The sequence below is a fragment of the Staurois parvus genome, unplaced genomic scaffold, assembly GCF_062004578.1.
Source record: "Staurois parvus isolate SC_StPar_1 unplaced genomic scaffold, SC_StPar_1.0 ptg000206l, whole genome shotgun sequence".
Classification (NCBI taxonomy): domain Eukaryota; kingdom Metazoa; phylum Chordata; class Amphibia; order Anura; family Ranidae; genus Staurois; species Staurois parvus.
In genome coordinates, this window is record NW_028318002.1 from 580,326 (window position 1) to 600,628 (window position 20,303).

A 20,303-nucleotide genomic window follows, 5' to 3' on the forward strand; every position below is an offset into this window, starting at 1 on the left:
GGCAGTTGTCAGAGCGGGGATCGGCACCGATCATCAGGGCACTGATGATCAGTGCCCTGATGATCGGTGCCCAGCAGTGACACCCGCAAGTTCCGCCCAGCAGTGCGCCCACTAGCTCCGCCCACCCATGCCCAGCAGTGCCCCCACCTGTGCCCAGCAGTGCCCCCACCTGTGCCCAGCAGTGCACCCACCTGTGCCACTCTGCAGTGCCACCTACCTGTGCCCAGAAGTGCCACCCACCTGTGCCCAGCAGTGCCACCCACCTGTGCCCACCAGTGCCACCCACCTGTGCCCACCAGTGCCACCCACCTGTGCCCACCCACCAGTGCTGCCCACCAGTGCCACCCACCAGTGCAGCCCAGCAGTGCTGCCAGTCAGTGCCACCAGTCAGTGCCCAGGGGTTGTGCCAGTCAGTGCCGCCAGTCAGTGCCCAGCAGTGATGCCAGTCAGTGCCGTCTATCAGTACCCATAATCAGTGTCACCTATCAGTGCCGCCTATCAGTGCTGCATATCAGTGCCGCCTATCCGTGACCCCTAATTAGTGCTGTCTATCAGTGCCTCCTATCCGTGCCACCTCATTAGTACTGCCTATCAGTGCCCTTTAGTGCTGCCTATCAGTGCCACCTATCAGTGCCCATCAGTGCTGCCTCATCAACGCACATCAGTGATGGAGAAAAAATACCTGTTTGAAAAATTGTATAAAAGAAACAAATAAACTTTTTTTTTTTTTCAAATTTTTTGCACTTTTTTATTTATAGCGCAAAAAGTAAAGCGCCCAGTGGCGATTAAATACCACCAAAAGAAAGCTCTATTTGTGAGAAAAAAATGATCGAAATTTCATATGGGTACAATGTTGCATGACCGCGCAATTGTCAATCAAAGTGCGGCAGCGCTGAAAGCTGAAAATTGGCCTGGTAAGGAAGGGGGTATAAGTGCCTGGTAGGCAAGTGGTTAAACATGCAAAACATGAAAAAAATTGCTCTTGCAATGAAAGGATCAAAAGAAATCGCCTCCCATTGAAGTCCATACAGAAACCAACACTTCAGGAGTGTCGGTGTTTTGTATCCCATGCTTCGCTGATTTACCGTTCGACTTCTATCAGACAGAGAGGGCCATATGTACCCAGCTTTACAGCTTTCTTTAGAAGGTTTCTCCTTATGTATTGTTTAATTAGCCACTTAAGGACCTTGGACATATTAGGTATGCCCTCTTTATATTCATCTAAATACAAGGGTATAGCACATGCCGACAGTCTTTGTTGCTGAAGCACTGACTGCACCACCTGTGTGAATGAATAAAATCACAGCTGTTATACACACTTGTAAAAATCTTAATATTTGGTCATACATTTACTTAACCCCCCCAGAGCATTATATATTTTCTGAAAGCAGAAACCCTGTAGAATAAAAAGATGATAGTTGCAACAAATTTTTAGGGACAAGTATAATTACATGAATTTTAGTGCAAACACAGGCAATATAATACCAATTTTTGAAATTAAAATATAAAAGATGAGGTTGCATCGAGTAAATGGATATCAAACATGTTAAGTCTTAAAATTCTGTGTGCTCGTCATATTGCAAAATACTACAGTACCCAAAAACCTCCATAGATGTCACTTTAAACGCCTTTACAGCCTATCAGTTTAGAGTTAACTGTGAGCTCTGGTGCTAGAATTATTGCTCCTGTTCTGATATTCATGGCAATTCCTGACGTGTGCTGTGACTGTGGTTTACATACCCATGGCGTGTATTTGCGGCTGTGTGACGGGCAGCAGGGGTTATGGTTAATATTTTGTTTTTCTTAAAGATTTTCTTAAAACATATTTTTTTTTTAGTTTTTTATTTGATTTTTTTTTTCTTTACTACTATAAAAAGACACCAATGACTCCCCTCCGCTTCATAGCATCTAACCGAGCACAGATCTGCTCATTAAATTTTCCCCAGGCTGTTCTGGCCAGCGAATGGAAGATCTGGATAACTTCATCACTTCTGGTTTCAAATACTTTATTCCCTGGCTGGTAGAGAGATGATGAAGGCATCGATGTGCCTTGGTCTCCTCCTACTCTCTATCCTGAAGTCGGTGGTCCCTGGCTCCCAATAAGTGCAGGAGAGCCTGGGAACCAAGGGTGAGGGGGTGCCTGCTGGGGGTGGACACTATGCCGCCAGGACTGTGAAAGTAATTGGCGACTGTACAGCCGCTTCATCACTTTCACTTTCAAGCGGGGAGCCAGTAAAATAAAACTGTCTACATAGCAGGGTTTGGAAGCAAGCCTGCATGAGTACCTCCATAGTAAATGGCTTTCTTTGGGGAGCACTCAGCAGAAGGGACATCGGTGGGGGACCCAAGAAGAGGTGGATTGCACAGAGCAGGTAAGTGTGACATGCATGCTATTTTAATTTAATTTTTTTTAAAAATGAGCATTTACAATTACTTTGTCTGTAGTACTATCTGATCAATGTGCTCAGCTAGTTTTGGCCTATTAAAATGAAGACCTCTATTCAGCTAGAATGCCTTGAAAATGAGCTGCTCTGAAATTAGGGAATGCAGTAGAGAACTTATTTTTAACACATGACTTAGATTCTTGATGTCTCTTTTGTACAGCAATGAAAATGCTGTGTATTATTAATATGGTGCCTAGCAACCTACATTCAGTATTTACTGTACCAGTAAGGTTTGAAATTTGAATTGATCAGTCTTTGTATAGAAAGTAAAAGATGCAAAAATAATTATTCTGAAAAGAAAAGAATAATCAGTTCTTTGTATTTTCTAATAAAAATGTAGATGTGTTTCTCTTTCAATCATTTGGGGGCACAGCTCTGCTTTGGATGATCATTGACTGGGTATATCAGCACCTTCACAAGTGGGCACTAGATGCCCTTAAAAACAAAAGACAGTCCAAGGGACAGCCCCTGCTGATGACCAAAACTGCTTCCACATATGTGCCTGCTCATTTACATTGTATAGCAGTGCAAACAACAGAACTAAACGTATTTACACATGTGGCATCAGCAACCCAGAGGGGTAGGTGCTGGGCCCTCCATTGAATGCAGAGAAAAAAGATTTATTAGAGAATAAAAAATTATATTTTCTCTTTTGTTTATTGGGGCAGTCCCTACTGGTGACAAAAGCTCCTTCCACGGGTATGGACACTCAATCATTAGTGTATACTGTAACTGTTAGGACGTAGAATTTTGCTCCTGGGACATCTAAAGATCCTTTGTGCTCTTCAAACAAGATGCTGGCATGGTGATGGGCCTTATAATAAAGGTCATGGTATTACCCCCCCATAATAAAGATCTTGGTATTACCTCCAGTTGCAGACAGAGACTGCATGTAGTTCCTTGCTCCTTGCAAGCTTAGCTGAAATGGCCCAATTTCCTAATGAGCAGCCCCTGGTGTTTATGCCCTAGGAGGGGCACATATGAACTGCTAAACTGTTGGTTTGTGATAGTGTTCCCCTAATAGGCCTGCATCACCTCAGATGTAGCCAGAGGTGGTTTGCAGTACCATGGTGAACGGCTGTAGCTCCTAGCAATTTCTGCTGAAGGTGCAGAGAATTCTTTCTGCCTTCCCCACCCTGTCTGTACCATCCTCTCTCCAACTCGCTCATTTTTCTTGGGGGTTAATGTATGGGGTAAATAGAGACTCCAGGGTTTCCCTTAGTTTAAATTGCTGGCCAAGACCTGGTGATTGACATCAGGAGCCAATGACGGCTTGGTAGGACGTCGCACACGGGCGTGCCCCCTACCCGGAAATGCAAATTCACATACACTATATGACCAAAAGTATTGGGCTGCCTGCCTTTACGCACATGAACTTTAATGGCATCCCAGTCTTAGTCCGTAGGGTTCAATATTGATTTGGCCCACCCTTTGCAGCAATAACAGCCTCAGCTCTGGGAAGGCTGTCCACAAGGTGTAGGAGTGTGTCTATTGGAATGTTTGACCATTCTTCCAGAAGTGGATTTGTGAGGTCAGGCACTGATGTTGGACGAGAAGGCCTGGTTCCCAGTCTCCGCTCTAATTCATCCCAAAGGTGTTCTGTCGGGTTGAGGTCAGGACTCTGTTCAGGCCAGTCAAGTTCCTCCACCCCAAACTCGCTCATCCATGTCTTCATGGACCTTGCTTTGTGCACTGGTGCGCAGTCATGTTGGAACAGGAAAGGGCTGTGACGGAGCATAGGCAAGACAGAACACACAGAGCGGATGATAAACACACAAAGCTATATTTAATTATGACAGTCACTCAATTTGGGTCTGAAGGTAGCATCCAAGTACCCGGGGCAGGGGAAGAGCAGGGATGGGGCCCAAAATAATTGTAATCCGGCCCCAGGAAGGACAAACTTGGAGTCTCTGGTAAATTGCAATCCAGGCAGGGAAAGGTAAGGGGGAAAGTTCACGGACAGTCCGTACAGGGGGGAAAACAGGGGCACAGACACTCACAGTTCCAGCAGGGGTTTCTTCTGGCTCACAGCGGCTGACAACAGGGGGCGACACTTCTCAGCACACAGCAGAGGGTCCACACAGCGGGTAATAGTCCTGATTCTCCAGCACACAGCAACACGGGCAATCCCGGCCCCACAAAATTAGGCAGGGTAGCAGCGGGCGCTCCTCCTGAGCCCCGAGTATTAGCAGAGTGTTCAGCGAGTAATAATCCTTAGTCTCCCCAAGTATTATGCAGAGCGCTCAGTGGGTAATAGTCCCGGTATTCTGGAGTATTATGCAGAGTGGCAGCGGGTAATAGTCCCGGTATTCCTGGAATATTATGCATAGTGGCTGCGGGGTCTCGCCTCAGCGCAGACCTCCCAGCAGCTTAGCAGTGGATGGGACAACAACACGGAGAGTCCTGTGCCAGCCTTCTTTAGGCCAAGCAGGACACTCCTTATTGCCCTGGCAACGCCCGGCCCAGCGCCGCGTTGCCCGGGCAACAAGGTATGCCCCCTTGACACGGGTTGCGCTCTTGAGAACGCAGCCTTTATCTCCGGCGGGTGCAGGACGCGGGAAGCGGCAGAAACCCCGGTGGGGGTCCTGGCTATATGGCCGGGAGAGGTGTGAGTCCCGCCGCAGGGGTCACTTTTTTCCCATCCTGTGCAACCTGTCTTCAAAAGCTGCGTCAGGATGTGAGGAGATGACAAGAGGCAGGGGAGAGAGGTGACACTTCTGATCCTGTGCAGCCTAACTTCAAAGGCTACGACTGGATGAGAAGAGGGTGAGGGGACACGGGGAAGACACAGGCACCGGGGGGGGGGGGGGGTTTGCAGAGGAGCAGGCACTCCGTGGCAGGGGCCATCCCCACACTGTTCCCACAAAGTTGTGAGCATGAAATTGTCCAAAATGTCTTGGTATGCTGACGCCCTAAGAGTTCCCTTCACTGGAACTAAGGGGCCAACCTGGACCCCTGAAAAACAACCCTACACCATAATCCCCCTCCCTCCACCAAATTTTACACTTGGCGCAATGCAGTCAGGAAATTATCGTTCTCCTGGCAACCGCCAAACCCAGACACATTCATCAGATTGCCAGAGTCTCCACTGCTCTAGAGTCCAGTGACAGCCTGCTTTACACCACTGCATCTGACGCTTTGCTGAAATGCATGTTAGTGTGTTTTTGCCACGTTTTGCATTTTTATTCTGCCAAACAACAAAAAAAATCCACTGAAACAGAAAAAAAAGCTGAACAAAACGCAAAATGTGGTAAAAAGTGTCAAAAACGCATGTAGAAAAACACAAAACAAACTGCGAAACGCACTACAAAACAGACAAAACGCACACTGCATAGGTGTGAACGGAGCCTAAACAATGTAGCTTTATAAATATACTGTATAGTTGTTCTGTGAATCTCCAATAACCAATATTACCCTTAATAACTGGGAGAATTGCACTACCACTTGAATAAATAATTAGCATGTTATCACAAATAAACATCTAGCAGCCAGATATTGCATAATGTTAAAGTATGAATCTAGTGAATAAGAAACATAGACTATATATTTTTACTATGGGGACAATTTATCACTAATATTTGCAATGAAGTCACTATATTGTACTTTATGGGCGATTTATCACTGATGTTTACACCGAATTCACTATAGAATTTTTTTGGGGATATTTTGCTCTAATATAATTTTGTTACGTGCGTTTGAATGTACAGTATATCTTGTGATTTTTTTTTTTTTTTTTTTATATGTTGGAGGTTATTTACTGAAACTGGAGAGTGCTAAATCTGGTGCAACTCTGCACAGAAACCAATCAGCTTCCAGGTTTTACTGTCAAGGCTTAAGTGAACAAGCTAAAATTTAGAAGCTGATTGGCTACCATGTACAGCTGCACCAGATTCTGAGTGCTCCAGTTTTAGTACATCTCTCTCATTGTGTTTTAACCAGTTTTCGCCAACGTGGCACATATATGTGGCCTCTTGGCTGGTGGGCTTAAGGGGAGAAAGGTGGGGGGGCTACATACAGAAGGGTTTTTTTTTTTACCTTAATGCAGAGAAGTATTTAAGGTAAAACCTTTAACCACTTTAAAGCGGAGCTCACCCCAAAAGGGGAAGTTCTACTTTAGGGCCTCGTCCTCCATTCCCTGTTAAGGATTGGCACCTTTGGGGAGTGGGTACCCGATTTTGAGAGGTACCACTTCCACCCTGTAGTCTTCTGGAACACATGACCCTAGTCCCCGCTGCACTTGCCTCCATGGGTGATATGTTTCACTGTCCATTCAGCCCCATGCAGCAGTACTGGAGTTTGAAAACCACACTGTTCTTCCTCTTCTGGAGACACCAGGATGGATCAGAGAAATTTTGATTGATCAGCAATAGCATGTGATCGTGCTGACCAATCAGTGTAGTGCTGATCCATTCTGGCATCCATAGGAAAGAGAAGGAAGAACCACTGAGGTGTGTGCAGGTTAGAACACAGGGGGGGGGGGGTGTAATGGGGAGGGTGTAGGGTGTTAGTTCACGTGTTCATTTTTTCTGAAAAGGTGAAGTTACACTTGTACTATAAGCGACCAGAGAGATGCAGATGGCAACAAGCAACTGGTGGCTTTGAAGCCAATTTGTTTTTTTCTTTTGATTTGCTCAGTGTCTTCAACCTGGAATCGTAACATAGTAAAAAAAAAAAGGGGGGGTTCCTTTACTTAGACATGCAAGTAACTTAATTTTTCTGTTCAGGTTTCTGAGTATTAAAGCATGCTTTAATGTTGGTGAGATATATTGAGTATTATGCAAATTTCTAAAATGTAATATATCTGGCTGCAACCAAATTTCCAAAATGTTGTAATATATCTAGCTGCAAAAAATATAAGTGCATTATCAGGAAAAAAAACCTGTAAAAATAATTTGAACATTTGAAGTTTTATTGTGGAGATGAACATAAGATTGATTCAGAATTAAAAATAGAAGCCGGTCTGGAGAGGCATAATGAATTTTATGTTAATGAATCTTTGTGTAAATGTCTAGCAATGTGAAGCCTATAAAATGTAGAATCTGTTATGCAATAGTTACTGTAATGTGCTCTTTGTTTGTTATAGGGCTCATATGGAGTTGTAAAGCTTGCCTACAATCAAAGTGATGATAAATATTACGTAAGTGATATCTGATCTGTGACATACTGCAATTTAAAATATTAATTGTGGAATAAAATGGGCCTGTCATCATAATGAGATCCCCTACTCTTTGAAACTCACAAGTGCAGCAGAAGTCTTAAATTGCTTACGTTTGCTGTAGAAAAACAGTCAGTGTTTCGTCATTCCACAATCACATGACCAAATCCTATAGAAAATTTGGTGATAAGATATCTGATCAGACCAAATATAATAGCTTTCATTGGTTGATCCTCCCCATCAGATGAGATCGGACTAGATGATTCAGCATTAGGCCACACGACCAGCTGCAATGAGATTCCAGCAAATACGTTTTCTCATGCCAAAAGATGTATTTCTATTACTGCTTATTGGTGTAAAGGAATCCTGTGGTTTTCCTATGCAAGACAGAACAGCGTTGCTTAGTGCCCCCTCCTCAGTAGTACCTAACTGCCTTTCCTTCAGCTTCCAGGAGCTAATACAGGAGATCTACAAATCAAGGTAAGATTTATACATAGAACTGGTTGACTTATCCCTTACCAGATAACTCATGCAAAGTTTTAATGAGGGACATCTGTGTCTGAAGTGAAGCTACTTTAGTCATTGAGGTTGATTTACTAAAGGCAGTGTGCATTATCCTGCTGAAAGAGGCCTCTGCCATCAGGGAACACCATTTCCATGAAAGGGTGTACCTGGTCAGCAGCAATGTTTAGGTAGGTGGTATGTATCCACTGTCCAGTAAGATCCACATGAATGGCAGGACACAAGGTTTCCCAGCAGAACATTGCCCAAAGCATCACACTGCCTCCGCCCGTTTGCTTCTTCCTATACTGTACCCTGGCACCATCAATTCACCAGGTAAGCAAAGCATATGCACCCAGCCATCTACATGATGTAAAAGAAAACCTGATTTATTAGACCAGGCTACCTTCTTCCATTGCTCCATGGCCAAGTTCTGATGCTCATGTGCTCTTTTGTCTGTGGACATGGGTTAGCATGGGCACTCTGACAAGTCTTCAGTTATACAGTCCCATACACAATAAACTGAGGTGACTATTTTTTCTGCTTTCAGCTCATCAACTTCAGGGACAACATGTTTACCTGCTGGCTAGTATATCCCGCTGCCATTTTAACAAGATAATCAATGTTATTCCTTTTACCTGTCAGTGGTCACAAAGTTCAGGATGATTGGTGTATGTTGTGCTGTAATATGTAACCACAGTATAGCGTAACAACCCATTAAAGGCATTAGGAAAATTTAAGGGGTCAGACTCCAAGCACTATATCTTTGCAGAGTTCTAAGTGCTAGCTGTCAAGCAGCGTTATAGAAAGTGTTTTGTGGTACAATAAATTGCTCAGGGTCATGAAATAATAGCAAGAAATGGGCAGACAATACATTTCAGCTCATACCAGATGCTTTGCCAGTACCAGTTTTTATTCATTACTCAAAATTATATTTTACTGTACAGCACAGAATTTTAAAATGTAGTCTACTCTGTTGCCTCATGTTACCTCCTATCTGTGTTTCGGCTGAAGATGAGAGCTGCAGTCGATGCAGAGTGGATTGAACAAAAGAAGTGCCATACTATTATTCAGCCAAGCATAATTTAATCAGTTTCATATTGTGGTTATTCCATTGTAAGAAGAAGAGATTGAGATTGAATTTTGCTGTTGTCGACGCACATTTGGTTGAGCTTTAAACCTTTCTATTATTTTATCAAGCCTAGTGAGATGAATTGGTATAGCATATGGGGATAATAGTAGAAGCATATCACAGATTTTGCCGCTACTGGTTCAGACAGCAGTTTTTGCCCTTGCATACTAATCATCGCCATGATAATTGAATGTAGGCTGTACAGTATTTGGACAGTTTGAGGTATTCCATTAAATATGAGAGTGACAAACGTATAACTTTTCGTAACTAGGGAGGCTGCTGGGTTTGATGTTTGTTTGTTTTTTTTCCAGAAATAAGATTTGTTTTATGCATTCTTTATTTTTATTTTGAAGAGATATAAGAGGTTTTCATGAAGCCTTACACTATATACATTGTAAAGGTAGCAATGAGACAGGTTATACAGTAAAGACTGAAACGATCTAAAGATTTTTCAGTGATGTTAAAATCTGCGGTGGTAATACTATGAGCAAAGGTAAAGTGCTATGTCATTAGAAAGGATTGGTGAACTATCAAGGCCTGGGCTAAGTGTTTCAGAACATCTAAGATTTTTATGAATTTTTATTGTGTCTTAAGCTGGCCATAGATGGATCGAATCTCAGCCGGTTCAGCAGGGACTGCGTAAGATTTGATCCATCTATTGGCAGGCTGATTGTACCCGACTCAATCTATCGATCAACATGGGTACAACTAGCATATCGGGTTTTTTTAGCATGACAATATTTCCAGCAGCTATAGCTGCTAGCAGTAATCATTGTGCTCTACCAGCAGGAACAACTCCCCATGCATGAAGATAGAAAACCTATGTGCTGCTCTCCCCACAGCTCCCCCACTACTGACCTGAGACCCCTCTCAATTCATTTATGTGCGTCGGAGCATTGGCTATACCGGGTCTCTCTCTCCCCATTGGCACAGCACTGCCATTGGCTCCCACTGCTGTCAGTCATAGCCAATGAGAAGAGAGGTCGGGGGCAGGGTCATGCCACGGCTCTGTGTCTTATGGATGCATAGAGTGGGGCTGAGGAGCGAGCTTACACCAGCGCCCCCATAGCAAGCAGATTGCTATTGGGATCCCTGGTCAAGGTGGAAGAGCCAGAAGCACCGCGGTGGACCCGAAAAAAAGAGGATCGGGGCTGCTCTGTGCAAGACCATTGCACAGAGCAGGTAAGTATGACATGTTTGTTATTTTAAAAAATGGAAAATTTAATATCACTTTAAGGATTATTAAACTGCAATATAAATTATTTTTGTGTTTGGGTTTAATACTGCTTTAGCAAATACAGTGCTAATTAGGTTTTTGTCATTTATTTGCCATGGATTTAGCTTGAAAGAAAGGTAGTCACATCGCTTGGGACGTTTCCCTTCATCTCCTACTTCCACTTTTGGTGGTTGGATTTTTTTTTGGGGGGGGGGAGTGAGTACCTATTTTTTACAGGTACCCCCTTCTGCTTCCACTCGGATTTCCTAGGCATGATGTTAAAGACAAACACTTTTGACTGTGGACATGGGTCTACTATGCAGCCCTATACACAACAAGCAGCAATACATATTTTTTCTGCTTTCCACACATCAACTTCAGGGATAACATTTATTTGCTGCCTAATATATCTCACCAACTTTCAGATGCCATTCTAACAAGATAATTAGTATTATTTAGTTTACCTGTCAGTGGTCTTAATGTTCTGGTATGTGTATACGTCCATATGTAACAGAACAATACTGTGTGTAAAATCAAACAAATGCAGCTTACCAGTCCTTAGAGGAGATGGCTGCATTAGTTTTCATTTACAGGGTTAGACAATTTTCAGCAAGTACAGACAATACTGGATGCCTAATACTTTATATTCACTACTTGTGCAATGAAAAGAAAATGCAAGCCCCCTTATCTACTGTGTCTTCTTTAAACTAGTAATCCCATCAATCCATCTTGCATTGGAGATTAATAAGACATCCATGTTTACTGTGCATTTTAGTAGTTTGTTTGGGACAAGCTGGCTCAAATTATTACCTTTTACGAACGTGTGTCTGCTGGGCATTTTTTGCTTGTATCTTTTAGGTTACTTTGTGGTAAATCGAGCAGAAACCCTGTAGTACAATAATGTGCTTTACTAAACAAGAATGCTGTAGATACAACCTAGTTATAATTGCAGGAAAACAATACAATACAGGACATAGAGTATTACAAATATGCATACAACATGTTACCTAACCTTCCTAGCAAATGAGCATTGGCAATGATTTGTATATGATAGAGATACAGTAAAAATTTACTTAGCTTGGGCGGTATTCTGTAATTTCTGTAACAAATCATCTTCTTATGGAGCCTCCTCCTTTTACCTAACATTTCCAGACCTCTTGTGTTCAGCACATGGCTGTTACCCTCTTTCTTGTCTCTTTCTATTTCCTGCCAACAACACAGTAAACATGAAGTTTGGCATTAGAGCCCAGCTTGTATGGCAACCATGGCTGCCTATTTAGATACAATGGAGAAATAAGTATTGACACAACGGGGCAGGAAATGTTTGCAGGATTACAAGTAAAATTAAGGGGAAAAGCCCAAAAAAGAAAACTATTTCAGCCACAACATCTACTGACTTGTAAACGGCTATATATTACTTTATTTTTTGAGAGTGGGTACCCATTCTGCCCACCTTGTATGACAGTCATGGCTCCCTATATAGATACAATGGAGAAATAAGTATAGACACAAAAGAACAGGAAGTATTTGCAGGATTACAAGTGAAATAAAGGGGAAAAGCCTGAAAAAGAAATCTAATGCAGCCACATCATCTAAGGCCTTGTAAACTGTGATATATTACTTTTTTGTTTTTGGGTTTAGATGCACATGCATGTATTTATTATATATTGTACAAATGGCATACTAAATTTGAACTAATTGTAAATAAATAAATACTTTGCGCACATTTTTTTGCAGTGCATGAGGGTTTCATGCTGACAAGTGATAAATGTGGGTTTGAAAGCAATTTTGTGAGCTGACGTTTGGAATTGCATTGAATTGAAAGTAATTTATTTTGTTGTTTCTCAAGTTGTATTTTTTTCTGTCTTGCCAATTTTTTTTTAACTGTGTTGTATATCAACATGGCAGCTTCATTGTCATGTTACCCATCACACAGTATTGAAATTATGACCTTTTCAGCTGCTAAGATTATTAATTTAGGAGCAAACAACTAATTTTGCCTAAGAAGAGAGCAAAAAGCAGTTATAGCAATTGTTGCTGAAATGAAATAGCCTCCTTTTACTAAATATATACTAATAAAATGACGATATTGAATTATTATTATTATTACTATCTACATGATTGTTGTAAATATGCAAAAGTAGAATGCACAAAGTGAAAAAAGGAATAGTATTAATATTTTCACTTTATGTCCCAAACATAGCTGTATTCCATGACCCTAACATGTGATGTGAACAATGGTACATAACTTAAAGTGTGACATTAGGAAAGCATTTCATATCTCCCCTCTTTTCTTTTGGCTGATAGTGATGTCTAATTATAACCCTCTTGCTGCCTTCTCTTAATATGATCTGGTTTCACATTATGTGCATGAGCATGTTCTGGGCCGAATGATTAGATCTTATATAATTTAGTAATTTAGGTTATGACTACAATTATCTGTTGACCTATTACTCAACTCTTTCTGCTTCATAGTCAGTCTGTCTGCATCATGTCTGATATAAATTTAAGTAGGGTCATTGTTCCAATTTTGTATTGTCTGAAGTTTATAAATGCAAAGCAGCTATACAACATTTCTAAAATCAGCTTTTCATCCCTTTGCTAATATTTTAATGACCTACCCTGAAAATATGTGCAAGAATATGTAATGATTAATAGGTTAATTCTATTTGAAGGGGAACTCCATTTATTTTAACCCTGCCACCTGGCCCTCCCCAACCCCCACCCCCACATATACATACCTTTTTCCTTCAGTTTTCTAGACTGTCTAATGATGTTACCAGTGCTCCCCTTCTTCGTGGGAGAGAGACTTTCTTCCTCTCATTCTTGGAGTACTGCCAGCCCTGCCTATGTTAATACACATTCCCAGGGGCATGTGTTAATGACAGGCTGGACTCACAGAAAATTGACAGAATGATGTGAGTGTCATTCTGCCTAAAGAGGATCACTGGCACTAGACAAAGGAGGAAGATTTGGGACAGCGAGATGCGGGAGCGTGGAGAGGGTGAGTAAATTTTTGCAAACTATATTTCTATTTTGTTCTCTTCACTGAGGGACACAGGAGAAATGGATACTGGCAAAAAAAAAATGTTGGCCAGCACAGGATAACCCTTCCTGTAACCATGTTTTTTTGCTAGTATCTTCAGAATGTACTTTTTTTTTTTCCAGCTTTGCTGTTCTCTGTTCATTCTTTGTTCTCTATTTGATTTTTCTGCCATGCTACTTCACGGTTGCTGGCGTTATTGGCATGGCTGTTGAAGCTCTGGTTCTTCTAATCGGGCATTTCTAATTCTGTTTCATACAATGCTTACAGCTAGGAAGGCCACGTTTCTACCTAGTCTGTCTTGTTTCAGAGATCTTTGATCTTTCACTCCTTTGTACAGAGAGTCTCCCATGTAGCTCCCCCTGTTTTTTTTTCCTGTGACTTAGTCAGATCTAAATCAGGTTCTTTCTGCACTTAAATACCACTGTGTGAGCCTATTAGAGACCCTGCTTTCTCTACTCTCATCCGCAAGGTGGTGTGTCATGTAGCCATCACCTCTGCTAGGCAAGTGTCTGAACTATCAGCCTGCAAGGAACCCCTGTCTGGTTTTACGCCAGACGGGCAAGGACAAGGTTGTGTTGAGACCCAGATCTTCCTTCTTGTCAAAGGTGGTTCTGCCTTCACCTCAACAAGGACATTTTTCTCTAGCCCCTACATCTGGCTCCACTTAAGCAAAAGGTATATTCCCTCTATGGGCTCAGTGTATTTCAGGCTGCAAGAGTCGATCTCTCAGCCACTGCTTCTTCAGGTAGAATGATTCCTTTTGTATTCTTGATGGACCCTGTAAGGATACACTGGCTTCACATTCCACAATCCCTAGGTGACTTTAGCTGACCATCATTTAAAATGATGGTCTTATGATCAGGTTCTACCCTTTCCTCTCAAAGCACATGCTATTAGATTTGTGAGTGCTTCCTTGTCTTTTTAGCAATAAACTTCATTTTCAGGTTTCCAAGGCTATCACCTGATCTTCTGCTATTTTCAAACGTTCTCCCAGGCAAACATTCAGTCCTTTTCTGATGCCAGCTTTGGGTGATGCATCTTTTGCGTGACTCATTAGGCTGCTAACCGTCTCCAGTTTTCTGTCAGTTTTCTTCAGTCTGTTTCTTCAGTCTGTTTGCCTTTTTTGCTATGTTGCCCACCCTTCTGATGCACTTGTTTTAGATGTCCTGACAGTCTAAATCAATGGACAAGAAAAAAAATGGAATTTTGTTACTCTCCATGAAATCCTTGTCTTGGATTGCATTGAAAGACACAAGTCCCATTCCACAGCTGTGTTTAACTTCCATCCCCACAGTGCATTGGTCTGATTATGACCCTGTTTTTGTAGCCTGTAGATCCCTTAACCTCAAACTGCCAACGTACTTCAGCAGAATATCAGCAGAATATTTCAGGGTCAATATTGACTCAAGGGAAACCATGATAACCTTATGGAAAGCGTATAAAGCAGTGATTAGAGGCCATATTATTCAATACACATCAAAATGCAAAAAAGGAAGACGGCACACATAGCCTTTTTAGAAGCGGAACTGGAAACCGCACTCAGGGCTTTTAAGCAACATCCTACAAAGCAAGCTAGGGCAACAGAAATTGTTGTACTAGTGGCAACAAAATCTGCACTGTTGGCAAATAAACTCAAATCATTTGCTCTTAGGAAGTCCTCTATCTCCCTCAGAACGAGATTCCATGTCCGAACCTCCAATTCTGTTAAGATTCTTGATGAGTTCCAATATCACTTGGCAAAACTCAACTCTGCCTCAAGGGAGCAATCCTCTATTGACGTATAGACTTTTCTAAATGAATCTCCTCTCTCTGCTATTGAGGAGGCTCAACGCAAAGCTTTGAGCATAGATGTGATGGAGCAGGAGGTTCTCTGGGTTATCAAAGAACTAAAAACCCATAAATGGCCTGGCCCAGATGGGTTTATGGCCCTGTTCTATAAAAAAAACTTCCTGATATAGTGGTCTCACTTTTGGTGACCATGTTCAATAGCCTTATGAATGAAGAATCTTTTACCCCTAATATGCTGAAAGCTAATATTGTGAGGCTCCCCAAACCAGATAAAGATACCCAATCATGGGCCAATTTTCGGCTAATTTCTCTATTGAATGTGGACATTAAAATTCAGTCTAAACTCCTTGCCAACTGACTAAATAAGATTCTCCACAAACTGGTTCATAAAGACCAGGTGGGCTTCACCCCTCTGCGACAGGCAGTGGACAATATTCGGCAGATGATCCTGGCCACACACATGGTGAAACAGAGATCCTAACAGCTAATGTTGCTGTCGATGGACATATGTAAAGCATTTGACATGGTCCTACCTGTGTTCTGCTCTACGGCATAGAGGTTTTTGACTTGGATAGACTCTTTCTACATAGTACCTTCTGCATCAATACGGTACTATGGCTGAATCCTCCTATTTCCTGATCTCTAGATGCACACCCCAAGGCTGTCCCCTATCACCATTGTTTATTGTTGCTCGAGCCCTTTTAGTGGTGCATATACAATCTAATGTGAATATATCTGGAATGCACTTGGCGAGTGTGTCGTAAAAGGTAGCCTTATTCACAGATGACCTTTTACTATATGTCACTCCTCCCACACCTCACTACCCAACCTGTTTTCCTTCCCGCAGGGATTTGCCTCTTTACTTGGCCTCCACATCAGTCAGGCAAAATTGCAGGCACTAGACATGTCTTCATCAGATAACGTATGATAACTACCATACCAGTTCACTTTAAATGGTCTAATCTCTTATCAGATCCCACACTCAAACACCTAAATCCTGGGATGTACCTAGTATCTCTTGGTTAGGCCGTATACACACAGTTAGGATGTCTTTTCTGACAAAACTTCTCTATCCATTTGGAATCCTAACTATCCTTGTCCCTCCAGCAACACTCTGCTCATACCAACGATTCATCTTTAAGTTTATTTGGCGTTCCACTAAGCCATGTCTGAATAGAAGTGTATTATACAGCCAGAAGACCAAGGGAGGTTTCAAAGTTCCCAATATCTCCCATTATTTTAAAGCAGCTCAAAATTCCCCTTTGGTCCTATTGCATGCTAGCAGAGTGGCACCCCAGTAGACTTTTATAGATAGCATGGACTCTGATCCAATCCTTCCGCTGTTATGGCCAAAAACACTTAACCCAGCTATGGCACATACTTTGGCGATATGGGACTCTATTAAAATATTCAGCCTGTTTGCTCTCTCCTCATCTACCATTATTGCAGATATTCAACTGTCCTGTCTTCCCTCTCGGAATAGAAAACCCCCAGAACTATTATTAGTGGAGCACCCATGGTTTTACAATGGTTCGCTTCTTCGTCTACTCCTTCCAACAACTTCAAGAGACCTATGACCTGCTGGATTCTGAGCGGTTTTATTACCATCAGATCCATCTCTTTGTTTAATCCCTACTTAAAAATTACAACCAGACATGACCCTCAACATTCTTTCAGTCTAGATGTTGTACAAATCCAATGACTAGAGGCTTAATATTCCTTCTCTGTTCCTTTTTCTGGGGTAGTATCCACACCCAGACTCCATCATACTGTACACTCTGGGAGCATGATTTTAAGATTACATTGCCACTAGAAACCTGGGAAACCTGACATTACACTTCTGCTAGGATAGCACATTTTTCTACCTACTTAGCTCCCAATTTCAAACAGCCTCAGAGACAAGAGGAAGCATATGAGACAAAAATAAACCAAAATTTACGGTATCACCTTCACTAATTATGTACAAAATCCCTTAACGCATATATTAACTCTTTCACCCCAAAAGTGTAATAACCTGTGAATAATAATATGCTATCAATAATATATATGAATCCGTGCAAACAATATCCAAAAATACAAAATAATGTCCTTCAAAAATTATAGTCACTTTTATAAAATTATAAATTAAAATTAAAAAATATTAAAAGATATTTTTACAAAATAAACCCTCTAAAATTAATTCAGAATATTACATATTAAAATTAATCCCTTCCTGCTCAATACATCAAAAATTAGAAATAAAGGAATTTAAATCTAGATCCACATTTAGGCCATGTGGTCTTAAGGTCTGAAGCTCAAAATCCAAAAAGTTTAGCTTTGGGAGATAACCTTCACTTTATCCCCACCTCTTCAATGAGCTTATATTCTGTCTATCCCGCAAAAACTAAGCACACTAGGGTCACAATTATGGCAATCCCTGAAGTGTCTAGAAAGACAGTGATCCTTTTTGCCTTTCTTAATATTAGCTACATGTTCGCTAAGTCTTTTATGTAACGATCTAGATGTCCTGCCCACATACTGAAGTCGGCAAGGACATTCCAGTAGGTAGATCACAAATTTATGCACTGTGAGTTTTCTTTTCTTTTGAGGTTTTTTATTGGCCTCAGGAGTCATTTTGGAAGTTTTCAACACAAAGATTTTCCTTTGAATATTTTACTGAGTGACTATAATTTTTTATTGAGTGACACAAATTTTTGAAGGACGTTTATTTATTTTGTATTCTTGGACATTTTTTGCACTATTTGATTCATTTATATTATTGATAGTTAGCATATTATTATTCACAGCATATGAGACATATCTGGGGGACATGTCCTAAAGTTAAGAGATTGTGGATACGGGTATTTGGTGAAAGAACCCATAGGAAGCACTTTTGCATCAGGTTACTCGTTGAGAGCGAATGTTAATCACCCATATTTTCAAGGGGATGAAACAGACAATAGCGAAGGTGTGAAAATTGCCGATTCTCGGGTTCAACTATGTAAAACATTGCATACAATGTACAGTTATTGCTGAAAAACTTATGTCTATTCTTATTGATACCCTTGACAAATTTTACCTACCTGGCAGCCTTGGCTTGATCACTTTCCACCCTCTCAATTGTGTGCTTTATGTAGCTTTGGCTGTATATGCCATTTATTATTATTTTTTTTTCTTTCTTGGTTCCTTTTTATAGGCTCCCTCAGTTAGATTGTGGGGGGGTCCTCTTATCTGTCTGTTTCATTTATCTACATGTGACCACAAGCAAGTGATTATATCTCTCAACTGATAGTACATTATCATTCAGATATGTGAAAAAACTGTAGCATTACTTGCTGACAGCTCCATGGCCTTTCTTGTGATATTTTCCTAAATGCCCTTATTGGTTATAATGCCTTAGAAATAATGTGCATTTCAGTACCTGATGGGTTACTTATTTTAACTTGCCTGCTTCAAGAGCCCTTGCCAGCTCTGCCGGCGAGTAGAGCATGCTAAGTTTTGGCATTTATGCTACTTTGTACAGTGGTCATCTACACCAGCTGTATTTTGTGCAAAATTTCAGCGTATGCTGGTTGTATGTTTTTGTTTTTTTTTTCTTTTTCATTAAAAACTAAGCAAAAGAAAGACACAAGTCTCTCCCTTCCGTGTTTTTTTTTTTGTTTTTTTTTTTTTGTTTTTTTGGGTTTTTTTCATACAAAAAAAATTGAATTTTTAGTTTTACAAACTGTAAGTAATTTGGTACACTGGGAATTTGAAATGCAGCCTATATAAATGTATTATGCTTGAAATAAAAGCACAGCTTATTCAGCAAATAAACTAAACTTTTTAAAATTGTATTTTTTATTACAAATAGAGTGACAAGGACTGTATATGTTAAGAACTTTTCAACTATAGAGTACATGAGAACTGGTAACCACCCCCCTTTCCTTCATAATCATTTAAAATCTTTGTTATTGACAACGCTGATCCAGAAGCATATATTGCTCTTTCAAGAGCTTGATAAATGTTCTCTTGATTTTCAAGTGTCATTTTATCTATAAATTAAAATACTGTTTATTTTTGTGAGGCAGTGGTTTACAACACTTCCTTTCTTGAAGATACTGCTGCTGATGAAACAATTTATGATGACCCAGAAGCAGCAGAAAGTTTTTCTGGAATAAGAACTCTACTTGCTCTTTCATTATGGTCCTAATCATTAATTCCATAAAGTATTTTTTAATGTTTTTACAGCACCTCTGGCAGGCAAGGATGTGTTTTGTCATCCTTGTGGTATTTGGAAAATAATATTTCTTCTCACAATATTGCAAATTTCAGATTCGCTCAGAAATTGCATTGTGGAAATGTTTCCAAACTCTAGCTGTTGGTCTCACCATTTTACTGAGTGGAGGAAAAGAAAAAACTATTTACTGAGCAGACTATAGGTAAACATTATGCTGTGATGGTGGAGGACATTAAAAGGAATCATTCAAAGGTTAAAAAAGATAAACTGATTTGTTAGAAAAATTTACTCTCTTACATTTCAATTAAGGCCTGACATAATAACAGAAACTATCATGCGCTGAATCCCTACAATCACCCAACTGTAAGAGATACAAGGTGGAGCCCACAAGCAAACTGTATTGGAGCCTTTCCCATGCCGTGCCACCTAGTGTCAATAATGCACATTTCTCTTGTTTGAAACTGCATTGAAAAGTACAGTGTTACTTGAACCTTATTCCAGTATTTCCTTGTCTTCAGCTGAGAGAATTTGCAATAATTTAAGACTACGTAAAGTCTCAGAAATATTTGAACAAGGTCTTCATGTTCTATAGTTTGAATGCCATGTCTTAAATACCATGTCAATGTATCATTGTAAAAGAACATATTCCACACTTCTCTTTTTTTTCCAGGAAAAAAACAAAAAATAAGCTTGGAAAAAAACATCCCCCCTCCCAATTTTTACGTTTTTTTTTCCCAGGCTTCCCCATCTCTACTCCTTACTACTTTGCTACAAAACTGAGGCATGGTGGTTGTGGACAGGGCTATCCTGTAATGGACAATGT

General features: G+C 40.8%; 1 protein-coding gene across 8 annotated transcripts in view; it reads left to right on the plus strand.

Annotated features, from left to right (window-relative positions):
- The window catches only part of CAMKK1 (calcium/calmodulin dependent protein kinase kinase 1), a 323,389-nt gene that overhangs the window by 141,515 nt on the left and 161,571 nt on the right, over positions 1-20,303 (plus strand). For all 8 annotated transcript variants that reach the window (XR_016312890.1, XM_089678491.1, XM_089678497.1 and 5 more), the window contains one exon: positions 7,528-7,581. Coding sequence is in view for 7 of the 8 variants with exons in the window: in XM_089678491.1 (XP_089534617.1) it covers positions 7,528-7,581 (54 nt within the window). In the remaining variant the exon portion in view is untranslated. The remainder of the gene's footprint in view (positions 1-7,527; positions 7,582-20,303) is intronic.